General features: G+C 40.7%; 1 protein-coding gene across 1 annotated transcript; it reads left to right on the top strand.

The window, feature by feature from the left end:
• Window positions 1-483: 483 nt before the first annotated feature.
• tat (tyrosine aminotransferase) lies at window positions 484-13,377 on the top strand. Its single transcript, XM_034086259.2, has 12 exons — window positions 484-594; window positions 1,393-1,682; window positions 2,064-2,168; window positions 2,412-2,479; window positions 3,203-3,361; window positions 4,467-4,605; window positions 4,916-4,968; window positions 11,630-11,782; window positions 11,872-12,000; window positions 12,285-12,368; window positions 12,591-12,689; window positions 12,802-13,377. Exons 1-12 carry the CDS (start codon window positions 590-592, stop codon window positions 12,940-12,942), a joined length of 1,425 nt encoding a protein of 474 aa, XP_033942150.1. The 5' UTR covers window positions 484-589; the 3' UTR covers window positions 12,943-13,377.
• Window positions 13,378-14,247: the final 870 nt, after the last annotated feature.

Raw genomic sequence — 14,247 nt, 5'->3', positions numbered from 1 at the left:
ACTGTCGCTACTTTCACTAGATGTTGATGCGTATATGTTTACTTGAGGAACATTAGCAATACCGGACTTTTAGTTGTAACAGAGTATTTCTACACTCTGGTACTTTTATTTATGATCTAAGTGCAGCGGATACTGTCAGAATCAGTGTCTACTTAACTATAATGCTTTGCGGATCTGGCTGCAGAGTTAATTGACAGCTGTTTCATAACTTTCAACACGAGCTACAACTGCATGCGCGCGTCACGTGTACGTCGCGGTTTTTATACACAAACAAATAGCTCCACTGCATATGACGCACAGCACAGACACACTGCAGGTGCCCTATCTGTGTGAGACCCCCCCCCCCCCCCGGCCTCTGGACGGTAGTGGTGCAGTTCAAGTGTTTGCAGATGGTATGGTTCCTGTTAGTGATGTCAAGGGGGTGTAATGGTACAGCCCTCAGTCTCCGCCAATGGAATTATGGGCTGGGCTCAACACCCATTTTCGGGGATCTTCTATATAACCGGCGTAAATCATCCTATCGGCTTCACCCTGTTTAACAGTTATTAACGCTGCTGCTGATCTGGAGATACTTTTTGTCGAACATTTTATGACGTAAGTACAAATATTACTTTTTATTTCAATATATGGTCTTACAGTAGGCCTACACAGATATTCTAGGGATGGAGATGCATAAAAGGGAAATGCACGCTGTTTGAGAATGTTGATGTGAATAGATGTTACAGATTGAATTGGTTTTGCACCACAATTCATCATTTATTAAAGACTTGAGCGATTCCTTTCAATTTGCTGTCCTTGGGCTTTATAAACATGAATGAAAAAATACTAAAATGTTGACGGTCTAGCCGGAATTTAGAAAAATATTCTGCCTGATAATAATCTTTGAATTTTTAATGCATGATACAACTTTTAATAACACTTTTGCAATTTCACATCAGCATAACTAAATAGAAATGTTTGAAGAAGCACACATTTCCATAATAAACGTAGCATTCCCCCTCAACTTACCAACTTAAATAAAGGTACAGAAGTATTAGCAACACAATTAGCCATTAACAGTATAATAGCCTACTCATTATGCAGAGGGTTATATATATATTTTTTGAATATGCTTTTTTTGGTGTTTATAAGTGATTCAACTGTGGGGAGCATGTTGAAGTTGCAGGAGGGAGCTAGTTTTGCATTTAATTTATAAATATGTATTATATTTTACAATAGGATCACATGCATGTTAAATGTTAATGTGTAATAACTGACAGATACAGGAAGTGAAGCCTAAGGTACATTGCTTCCTTCTGAACTGTAGTTGGGAAGTTTAAAGTAGCACAACGTGGAACACTTACACGTCTAGGTACCTTTTGAGTAAACATCCATTTTCTTCACCACCACCAGTTCCAGGATGGAGAACAAGTCTTACTTGGTTCAGATGAATGGCAATGGAGTCCACAACAAGAGCATTGAGAATGGTAAGAGCCTGAGTGGGAACGGAGTGAATGGGAAGGACCTCCACCACGTCAGTGTGAGGGGTGCTCTGTACCCCAGCAAGGCCAAGAGTCGCAGGCAGAGGTGGGACGTGAGGCCCTCGGAGATGGCCAACAACACGCTGAACCCCATCAGAGCCATCGTGGACGGGATGAAGCTCACCCCCAACCCCGAGAAACCCATGATCGCACTCTCCATAGGTGAGAGGGCTTCTGCATAACTCAAATGCTGATTCAAACAACCCAGAGATGTCACTGTGTAGCTTGAAGCAATGCCAGTTTTCAATGTGTACTTAATTATATTGATCAATAAGCCAACATGCGGTGGATCTCATAATGTGTGAGTATAATCAACAAATAATAACTACCCCTTAGATTTCCAGTTAGTTTTTAGGAGTACCAGCTTGGTTGATTGTAAATGCAGATCTCTTGTCTTTTTATCTTTTGGAGTTACATGGTTTTTCAGACATGTTTTTCCTGTCATCCCACGACTCAGTATACTGATTTATGACATGTTTTCAATGCAAGACTCTTGGCTTCTCTGGTTATTAATTGATTGCTTATTATGACATCCGTTCCCAGGGGATCCCACTGTGTTTGGAAACCTGCCTACAGACGGGGCAGTGCTGCAGGCCATGAAAGACGCCATCGACTCCCAAAAGTACAACGGCTATGCCCCGTCTGTTGGTGAGTCACAGTACGAAACATCTTTGAATGCACACAGATTAGAAATGTCATTTCAGGTTGGCTGTACAATCAGGTGAGACATTTGGTTGTGTTACTGCTACATTAGGGTAACCCACATGTTGTCACGCTATGACTTGTGTTGTGAAATTAGGTAACCAGAAATGGCCTGATGTAAATCTCAGGAGTGGTGAGGACCCACTGAATCTCTGTTTACAGTACATTATTTGCTCTGTCCACCTGCAGGTTATCTGAAGAGCCGACAGGCGGTGGCCAACTTCTACAGCCGCCCTGAGGCTCCGCTGGAGGCCGAGGTGCTTATTCAATCAGATTCAATCATAAATAGACCTGTAGTCCGTCAACAAGAGTGCATGTCTTGGAATCTACAAGTCAGTGGTGGAAATAGTATTCAGAATCGGCACTAAAGTAAAAAACACTAATACCACACACTACATTTCAAGTAAAAGTTCTGCGTGGAGAATGATACTTAAGTAAAAGTATTTAAGTATGAATAGGACTATGTAATTAAAGTATTAGAATTCAAAGTAAAAAACAAAAACAAACTAGTTTTTAAGTATTTTAAAATATAAAAAATCTAAAGCAGCAAATCTTCACATTTAAGAAGCTGGAACTGTTAAATATTTTTTAACAAAAATGTTTTAAATTCTATTGAATTTCCTGGTTTTAGTTAATCAAATATAATGGTAGATGGTTTAATCTATACCAAATAATCGTATTTTAAAAGTTATTTTGTGTCAAATCTGTAAAGAAAATGTAGTGGAGTGAAAAGTACAAAATTGGCTTCCAAATTGTAGTAGAGTAGAAATATAAAGCAGCATACAATGAAAACACTTAGGTAAAGTACAATTATGTCAAATGTGTACTTAAGTACAGTACTTGGTGGAATGTAGTTACTTTACACCACTGCTACTAGTAACTGTGACTCCATCAGGGTCGAAGAATAGAAACTGTAGTGTTGTTAAGCGTTTATCTTTGATTTTGAAAGTAAAGCCCCCCCCCCCCCCCCTCTCCTCCAGGATGTGATTCTGACCAGCGGCTGCAGTCAGGCCATTGACCTGGCTATCAGTGTCCTGTGTAACCCGGGGGACAACATCCTGGTCCCATGCCCGGGCTTCTCCTTATATAAGACTCTGGCTGTCTCCATGGGCATAGATGTCAAACTCTACAATCTGCTGGTGAGTATAGGAGGTTAAATAAACAACAATGTTTATTTAATCAATTCATCAATCATTACAAGTTTTCAAACATCAAAACAAGACATTCGTCTCAGGGGACTTCACGGTGTCAACAGCATTCAACACCCTTTTTCCTTAGACCCACAACGTACAATAAAGTAGTCCCCCACTGAACCCCACAGTGAACAGGAGAAAGGGAAGGAACCAACAGAGAGATCCGTCTGTAAGGACAGACAGACGTGTGCGCAGATATGTGTCGTGTTATGGATTAAAACAAAGAGTACAATTACAGAAAAGACAATCCATATGAAAAAAATGATAATGTGAACATATATAAAAAGGTGCAGGAGGATTTCAAAAGGCTTCCAGGTGCCACCAACAAGTAGGGGAAAGACAAAACACAGGACATAAGTTCATACAAATAGAGAGAGAGAGAGAGAGATAGGAGAGGAAGGGTTAGAAGTGAAAGTCACCCGAAAGTCTAAGACGTTGGCAGCTGAACAAGGGCCTGGTTCAATGCCAGCCTGAACCAGCCCTACCTATAAGATCTATCTTCTTTAAAACAGACACTTCTTGTTACACAATAGGAGTGTTCATGTCTGATATGGTCATAGTCACATGTCTTACAGTGCTTTTGATGACGAATAAAGACTCATAGTCTATAGGTATTTATCCACCTGGTGTACTTATACATCACTACATCAGATCAAATGTTCTCTTAGTAATCATCACAAGTTTATTTTCTCTTCACGTCATGCCATTTTTTATAAAATGATTGTAAAGCATTCATAGCAGCTGTTTTGAGAAGTCCATTTATCAACAATAAGACACCCATTGTGGTAAGGCCACTGATGGGAGGAGGATGTGAGCGTCCTACTGTTATAAAGAAATGGAGGGAAACCGTGTTGGACATTTCGTAAAGAAATAAGAAAACTGTGGAATGGGAATTGCAAATGTTTTATGTTGGTGCACATCACACATGAATCACTTTGGTCATACGTTGGTTACAGTGAATGAGCACCCAAAGGTTCAAGGACCTGAAGGTGTTGTTTTCATGAAGAATAACGTTGCTGTGCCCATGACAACACACATGTTTGATTGACAGCCGGAGAAGTCATGGGAGGTGGACCTTCTACAGATGGAGAGCCTGATCGACGAGAGGACTTCCTGTATGATCGTCACCAATCCATCCAACCCGTGTGGCTCTGTCTTCAGCAAGGAGCACCTCCAGAAAATCATCAAAGGTACGTGCCTGTCCACTCTGCTCCAGTATTCAAATAACGAAGAGCCCTTTAAACATTTTGAATAAGCATCCGAGGAGTTGAACATGTACTATCATATACATACAGCATTTACCTCGTCTTACAGAAACAATGAAAGCATAGGCGTCATTTGTACTGAGGACACTGGGTCATGTCCCCTAACCACTTTGCATTAGGATCATTTGTGAAACATATTCTGAAAATAGCATGCACAAAGAATTGTACACAAGAGTGTACATGTACAATCTGGACGACGTGAAGCCCATGAATGAAATGCTTCTTGTTTTCGCAGTGGCCTCCAGACACTGCCTCCCCATCCTGGCTGATGAAATCTACAGTGATATGGTGAGTGTCAGGGTTTGGCCCTCTGGAACACCAGCAAGGCACATGTTTAGCACAGAGACAGCAGAGGTTGTGCTGCATGTGGTCGTATTTGCCCTGGCTCTGGGGGGTGGTCGATCAGCCCTTGGGGGATTAGGGGCCATGTGCTGTGAATCAGCAACCAGTAAGGGATGGGCGGGGGGCATGGGGGTCAACAGGTGCATCAGAAAAGAACATTGGCAGTCCAAAGAGTTGGCATCAATGTCGGCCTTGATAAATCTGTACTGGCTAAACTTTAGTCAAAGGTCATGCAAACATGTAAACACACACACACACACACACACACACACACACACACACACACACACACACACACACACACACACACACACACACACACACACACACACACACACACACACACACACACACACACACACACACACACACACACACACACACACACACACACACACACACGGGGGGGGCAGGCGGCTGAATACGGCTGCAGATACGATAACAGTGGACATGATTGAGTAGTGATGGATGCATGCGGCTACAGTTTCTACTAGCCACCTCTGCTTTGATAGTGCTCAGTCATGATAATGCACTCATAACATCTGAACATTGTTGCTAACATAATGCTGAATGTCCCTTGGAACCTACAAATGCTACAATGTCTACTTTAATTGGTTCTTGAATCGTATAGTTTAATATTTGTATCCTAAAATATGCTTCATCTACTTGGGATTATTATGTAACCCATATGACTGCACACATGTATATACATGTTGGGTCCACACATGGATCTCCTCAGCATGTTGATTCCATCGTCAGTCGTTCAGTGATCACCACATGCAAACACATTTCATGATGCTTTTGTCTACACAGCCACATCTCATTAGTAGTAACCTTCCTGCAAACTATTATTATGAAAAGAAAATGCAGATGTAGCTGTGAATCACTGAAGTTCTGAAAGCACCTGAAGAACTGTAGTCTGCATCGTTTGTGGCCTCTGACATTTTCCAAAAAGGGAATTTTCAACCTAATATGTTTTTCTCAGCCAGGCTTAAAAATCACGTTTACTTCTCTGTTACCTCTGATATTAGGCTCTAACATCTGGATCCTGTTCCACTCATTTGAACCCTATTTGGAACAAACCTCATTTGAAGTTGCATATTCAGCAGTCATCATTTACTTCAGAATTTTAAAGCTAAAGTTTACCAAGTGATTTCATCACACATGTCCCCAGGTTAAAACGAACCTGTTAGATTGTTGATTGGTTAGGTAAAATGAAAAACAAAACTGCCATTCATTTTTGTAGTTATTTGTTCATTCTTCCATTTAAGAGCAGCTCTGTGTGAGTGAATAGGCTTGTTAACAGATTGTTGATAATGAGGAGCTCGACATTAAAATGGACAAACATAGATTTGTTCTGTTTAATCAACAAAGTGAGGCTAATGGAGAAAAACACTTATGGCGTGTTTCCACTGCAGGCCTCGCTCGGTTTGGTTAGGCCTTATTAGGCCCGGCTCACTTTAATGCTGCGCTTCCATTACAGTTTAGGAACTGGGGTAGTTACTATAGTAACGCAGTGTAGGCGGAGCCGTGACGTCATCTTCAATGAGTGCCCCAGAAAAACAACACAGCCGTTAGCTCTTAGCACTCAGAGCTCACAGCTCCTCATATCTGTTCAGAAACTAGACAGAAGTTAAACAAGTACAAACCACAGACTGCCTGTGTCATGGAGAACACAGTCGCTGGTTTATTTATATCTGTATAGGCCGTTGTTATGAGTGTGGACGGTCGGAGCATATATAACGTTAGCTTAGCCAAGCTCCATTTAGAAAACACGCATTTTAAAAGGTGTTTCTCTGCCGTCTGTCTGCAGACTTGTCAAAGCATTAATTCATGGTTTTTACTAACCGGTATCAGTATGTTGTTACTTCGGCATCATTTAGAAACGTGTATTACAATTAAATCACGGTCAAATATGTTCATCTTGTTGTAGTTGTAGCCCCCTTGCCAGCGATTCTCTCACTAGTTTAGCCAACACACTCTCACTCCCTAAGCGTCCAGGTGCGACGTTTGGTCCGTGTCCGTGGCGTCCAATTGTGACGCTCCTAGGCTCCTTCAGCTTCATAAAGGGACGCAAATAGCTTTCAACTGATTGCAATGTATTCCCATCTGCGGCGGGATTTGACGCTCATGGAAGCACGGCATTCGTTTGTGTCAGCTACCCTTAAAGGCAATGTGAGCGTCCATTCCCATTGGATAACGGCGAATTGTACACCCGGAAGTAAGTATTCCTCTTATTGTCGATTGATTTTACAGTGATATCTGCACTACTCATCGACTAAAAAACACCAGATTATCCTTGTTAATTACACAACATTGATTGGTTTAAATTGTGTGCAATGCTTTTGTATTTTTCCCCTTCGATTCGGAGAAACAAATATTTTTTCGGAGTAAATGATGGCAGAAGACACTACACCCCAGAATTGTCATTTGATGCGAGAAATATGAGTTGTTATTTCAGATTATGTGTGCAGGGGATGTACATGATCTTTAGTTTGCTAGTTATTACGAAGATTACTTCAGGAAATCGCGACGTTTTCATTGTTACCAAGGTGGTTGCTAGGGACGCTGCTATCGATATTATTTCTGTTTAATGGTGTTATCTTTATTGCTACCCCCTTCCCCGTCAATGTATAGTGTTGGTCCACAGCGCAAACGTATTAGTTTAACAAAATCCGCATCTAAAGATAGCCTACGTTATTTCCCCTGTGCAATTCCAGTCTCACATCTCAGAGCACATCGTCATTAACAAATACGAAAACATTTAAAAAAAAAAAAAAATACTTTTTTCCGAGTGTGCTTGCTTTTCTCTTTGAAAGTCATCACATAACGGCATTGTAATACACGGTTCGGCTGCATTACATATTACATATCTGCCGTAGTTCTGTATTTATAGAGCCCTGATGAGAAGACCTCTAGACAAACATGAGGAACTGAAAACGTGACGTGGATCATAAATATATCAGCCATTAAACAACATCTTACATTTCTTTTCACACAATACGTCTCCTTGCAGTATCAACACTAATTCGGCTGACTTTTATATTTGATCCAATTGGTAGATAGGCTGTATTTACACCATAAAGGTGCACAGCTGATATAAAGGGACACCTAGTGGTTAAAGCATGTTATTGAATTTCATTATTTTTATTATTAGATATTAATAGGATCCCTATAAAGTATATTTATTACTCGTTATTCTCTACTAATAGTTAATTAAAGACTGTATATAATGACTATTTTGCACATCCCTTTCAAGATTTCAAGATTTTCTAAGGTTTATTGACATATCATATAGGCCTACACAACTGTGGTGTAGTTCTGCACTGAATGAAAAACTTGGGTTGCAGGTTCCTCAATAGTGCATTACAAGACATCTATCAATATGTGTGCATACCTCCAGCAATGTTAACTATGTTGAAGCACTTATTTTAACTGATATTATACATAATGTATTATACTCTTATAAGATGTATGTAGATATTTCATCTCCGGCCTTGTCAGGTATTGAACAATCAATAAATAAAGAACACAGAATTGTTAAATATAAAACACAGAATTTGTGTGATTATACTAAATGATTTACAAATAAACACAACTGCATAATTTACAACTGTTACACATGCTGATGTAACGCAAATGTTCCAACTTGGGATCAATAAAGTATATCTTATCTTAAGCTGATCGATGGCGACTGCCATTTTTGCAAAATGTGCCTCTGAACCTTGACAAGTGCATGTTTCAGGCTTATCAATTAATGTAATGTAATGTTATCAATGAACAACAGGAGGGGTCACAAACATAAGACCAGCTGTTAAATAAAGCTCTTCTGACCTTAGCTGGCATGTGTGTATATATATTAATGATGCCCATTATGGGCATAAGCAATTTTCACCCATTTATTAATTATATGTTTTAAATGTGAGTGTTTCCTGTCCCCTAAACCTCCAGGGATGTACACAGTTTAATACTGGCAACTTCTTATTATGGGAAATACGAAAACGTCTTTTAAAACTACAACTCCCAGTAGAGACGTGCCATAGAGAACATGTTGCGAAACAGAATAGCCAGCATGTGTAGTTCTGGGGACGGGGTGGGGGAGGGGGGACGCGGTGGACCCGTTCAAATCCAGTTTTGGACAGTCTGCCGTGGTTCCATCCCATTTCAAGTGCTGTTCGAGGCTCGGTAACCCTCGGAGCACACTCTCCAATCACAGAGCTTGAGGGCTATCATGGGGTTTGTCAAACAGAGCACATGGTGTAGTCCAAACGATAGCTGGGGATTCTGGGTAGTGTAGTGTCTTCTGCCATCCTTTACTCCAAACAAATATTTGTTTCTCCGAATCGAAGGGGAAAAATAAAAAAGCATTATACACAATTTAAACCAATCAATGTTGTGTAATTAACAAGGATAATCTGGTGTTTGTTAGTCGATGAGTAGTGCAGATATCACTGTAAAATCAATCGACAGTAAGAGGAATACTTACTTCCGGGTGTACAATTCTCCGTTATCCAATGGGAATGGACGCTCACATTGCCTTTAAGGGCAGCCGACACAAACGAATGCCGTGCTTCCATGAGCGTCAAATCCCGCCGCAGATGGGAATACATTGCAATCAGTTGAAAGCTATTTGCGTCCCTTTATGACGCTGAAGGAGCCTAGGAGCGTCACAACTGGACGCCACGGACACTGACCAAACGTCGCTCTTGGACGCTTAGGGAGTGAGAGTGTGTTGAGTTTAGCATACTCAGCCCGACTCAGCCTGGTTGTTCCTGGCCCTAGAACCACGATTAGTCGGGCCAGAAAAAAGGTGAAAAAGTAGCCCCGGGCCAAAACTAGGCCAAGTGGAAGCGCAACCAAAAACGGGCCCCGCACGGCTCGGCACGCTTAAAGCGAGCTACCCGCTGCAGTGGAAATGCGCCATTAGAGGTTAGGTGTTGCTAGAGGTGGGAGGTCAATAGAAAAGTCAAAGGAGTACTGGAGAGAGAAGAGTAGAATACCAGAGGAGAAACATTCGGTTGCACACAGAGTCGGGGTTGTTGGGTCCCCCCCCCATCTGACCATGTCACATTGAGAAAAAGCAAGCCGATCAGAATGACTCGGCACTTTTCTGGCTGCATGTGTTTGCAGTTAATGCAGATGTTGTGTTTTGGCGCAACCGGAATGGTGGAGGAATGGGGCGTGTTGGGGGCTGAACTGGGGGTGTGGTGGGGAGGCCTACCTGGATGTTAGGAGGGGAGGGGGCCGGGCTGTCTGACACTGCCTTTCCCCCTCCTCCAAAAGACCCTCAGCACTGAATTATGTTCTTCACAAGAATACATTTTCTCACATTCGCTCTAGTATCAATCTAGTAGCTACTTTTTATTTTGCTAGCTGCCATGGACACCTATTGCACTACTTGCCTATATTTGTACTGTTGTCATATATTCATTAATTCTCATATATTCACCGTTTAATCTACCATACTGCTATTTTTTTAATATTTACTGTTGTGCCTTTTTTTATAATTGTATAGTGTGCATTTATACGGTATATGTATATATTTGTTATATATTTGAATGTTTGGGACTGTGGGAAACAGCACTTGGACCTCCCTGTTTGTACCACACACACAGAGATATTAATAATAAAGTTGACTTCGATTAATGTTTTTAACTTAAATGTTTCACTCTTTCAATCATGTCAGCCAGTGCCAATGTATTTGGAATGCAAGTGAATCCCCCTGAACATCTTCTGCACTGATCATAATGTGTTATGTTATCCTACACATACTTAAATAATACTTTATATCAGAGGCAGGGAGCGGGGGCGCGAGTTTATCCAGTTCAGAGAGACGGAGCCCAAAAAGTGCTTTAAGTTGGCCGTGCTCAGCAGGCACATTTCAGATGTACATTTCTGTTAAGTCATTCTCAGCCGTCTGACCAATAGGACGCGGGGCAGCTCCCCGCTCAGCGTCTCAGATCCAGCACGTTTTAATGAGAACCAGCTTTCTCTCTGCGGCTACTTCACCCCCCCCCTCCTTTCCTCTTCTCCTGTTGTTGGTTTCTCCCTCATCTGTCACAAAGACAGTGGCTTTACATTCTCTAAGCGGTAAATAAGCACGCCAACATGTTAGCCATATCCACTTGAAGATATCCTGTTAACAGCTTGTTTTTTATTTTAATTGAATTTAAATAGCTTTATTAGCATGACCATAATGACTTACAGTATTGCCAAAGCTTTGGACAATTGCGACATCTATACATAAATATACATTGTGAATGTACTGTTACATTTTATACACATTTTGAACAAATGCAAGAACAACGTGTTTTCTTTACAAGGAACACAATAAACCTTTTGAACTAGAAACATTTGAAAAATTCCTTTAACAAAAATGTATAATTGTATTTCATTTATTTTATTTAATGACTTGAATGCCTTGCACGCCATAATTAAATCTACATGTCAAAATGATAGCATCCATTAAAAAATGAATATTATTGGAAAGCAGCATGAAAACTTCATCACCATCACATGCACTATCACTGTGCATGATACTGACCCGTGGCCGCGGATGATTCTGTCACCTAAACATATTTTATTTTGCTCATTCTTGTGTCCACAGGTTTTCCCAGGTTGCAGCTGTTCTTCCATGGCGTCTCTCAGCAGTGACGTTCCCATCCTCTCCTGCGGGGGTCTGGCTAAGCGCTGGCTGGTCCCAGGCTGGAGGATGGGATGGATCCTCATCCATGACAGGAATGATGTATTTGGATCCAAGGTACGTAGTTTTTCTTTACAGTTTCTCCTTTTGGAATACTGTGTACTGTCACATGTTCCTGACTGACATGCAGTATGCTTCCTCTGCAGATTCGACAGGGTCTGGTGAAACTCAGTCAGCGGATTCTGGGGGCCTGCAGTATAATCCAGGGGGCCCTGGACAGCATCCTCAACAACACACCTCCAAGCTTCTACAGCAAAACCATCAGCTTTCTGAAGGTGCGTAATATGCATATATATAAACACTGTATGATTTCCTGCACACACGTTTGGCAGCTGACCCTCACCTGAATACTGCTATTTGTAAAAAGCCCTACTACTCCACCTTGCCATGCATACTTGATGAACTTTACATTTTGAGTACAATTTTCATACTATGCAGCATATAATTAGAAGCACTTTTTTAAAAATGTTGAGAAAATGTTCTCCCGCGAGTAAATCGTCCTTTAAACATAAGTTCAATGTTTTTATGTTTTTCTTATATGAATGTTTTTCACCCTCAGACCAACTCTGAGATTTGTTTCAATGAGCTGAGCACCGTGCCTGGCCTGAACCCCGTCATGCCTTCAGGAGCAATGTACCTCATGGTCAGTAGGAACATTTACTCAATTGTTATTTTAAGCATGTCATTTCAGGGTTGTTGATACATCATTTTTACCTTATATGTATGCAGGTGTTTAAAAGTAGGATTTTAGAAAAGTTTAACAGAAAGAAATGCACGTGAATCATCATTCTATAGTACTTATTACTTAACGACATATTTTTAGAGGTTTGAATATGAATTTGCGGTTCTTATAATGTGTGTCCAGGTGGGGATTGACATGGATCGGTTTCCAGACTTTAAGAACGATGTGGACTTCACCGAGCGTCTGGTGACCGAGCAGTCGGTCTTCTGTCTGCCTGCTTCAGTAAGACACCTTTTTCTGTCAATATGTCGAAACACTTGCATTTAGAATAAAATTAAAACCCGTTTGTGATCCTTTTCATGCCTGAAAGTAACCGCGTTGTGTCCTCACCCAGGCCTTTGAGTACCCCAACTACTTCCGCATCGTGGTGACGGTGCCGGAGGAGATGATGGTGGAGGCCTGCAGTCGGATCAGGGAGTTCTGCCAGCGCCACAATCGAGCCGGCAGCACTGAGAGCACCGATCTGGACCATTGAAGCTGCAGGGCTAATGCCTGGATGTTGTTGAGACCAAATGATGAAAGATTTGTCTGTCTGTCTTGTGATGTCAAACCTGTGTTAACAATTTCATCACCGTGGCAGAACAAGCTTAGATGCAACAAATCGGATGGTCCCTTGATGGTGTAATTTTTTATATAAACTATATGAAATAAGCTTAATATTTATATTTTATACAGGCAACGCATATACCTTGTTCTTGTGTATTTATATAATTTGTGTAGTGCATGTGTGTAATGCTCCCACAGTTAGGTGAAGGAAATATATATTTGACTATCCATTTTTTATAGACGTTATGTTTTGATAATGTTCTGTATTATTTGCTTGTGATAGAAAACGACTTTCGGCATACTCTTTATCGTTATTTGTTATATTTGTTTGTTTATATTACTTGATAAAAACATGTTGACCTGACTCTGAAAGTAAGTATTTTTCACACAAAACACACATACCCATAGAGGAGTGTACTGGTACCAGTGGTGGAACAAGTACTCAGATCCTTTACTTAAGTAAACGTACTAATACCACAGTCTAGACATACTCTATTACAAGTAAAAGTCCTGAGTCGAGAAGGGTACTTAAGTTAAAGTACTATTATCAGCTAAAATTCACTCAATACTCAATTATCAAATTGAAAAGTACTCATAGTGCAGAATGCTTCTTATAAAAGTATGGTATTATTATAGAATATTATTCAGTTTTTATAGTTGGAAAATAAATATGTAAAGTCATTTTATATTGTATTCGTAATAGTAAGAGTATAAATTAGCAGAACCGCTTCTAACAGGTTCTAAAATGTTATTTTTACAGACCATAATCCTTTATTACAAATGAGCTTCAGAGAGCTTTTCAATATGTGCAACATACAACACTTACATTCTCTTCTTTCATTTTCTATTGGAGTCTTACGTAACTATCTATATAACTGCACACACGTGACTGTATAAATGTACACACACGGGTCTGGCTCCTCCATAAACATGTGACTCTTTTAAAATATAGAAAGGCTTTCTGTATGGAAGCTGAGGATGAACAAATACTGTAAACCACTTTACATTCATGGTCCCCAGAGGCCATCATCATCTCTAAGCGGTTGACCAATCAACAGAGCCGACATTAAAGGTCCCATGTCATGGCCATTTCCACTGATCATAATTCCATTGTTGAGGTATACAAGAATAGATTTATATTGTGCAATTTTCCAAACTCACATTGGTTTCTCATACAGTATCTCTGTCCTAAACGGCTTGTTGGAGCTCCTGCCCCCCCCCCCCCCTCCCTGTG

Source organism: Pseudochaenichthys georgianus, chromosome 7 (genome assembly GCF_902827115.2).
Source record: "Pseudochaenichthys georgianus chromosome 7, fPseGeo1.2, whole genome shotgun sequence".
Lineage (NCBI taxonomy): Eukaryota > Metazoa > Chordata > Actinopteri > Perciformes > Channichthyidae > Pseudochaenichthys > Pseudochaenichthys georgianus.
Note: the sequence above shows the minus strand (reverse complement) of the source record. Positions and strands in the feature narration are given on the sequence as shown.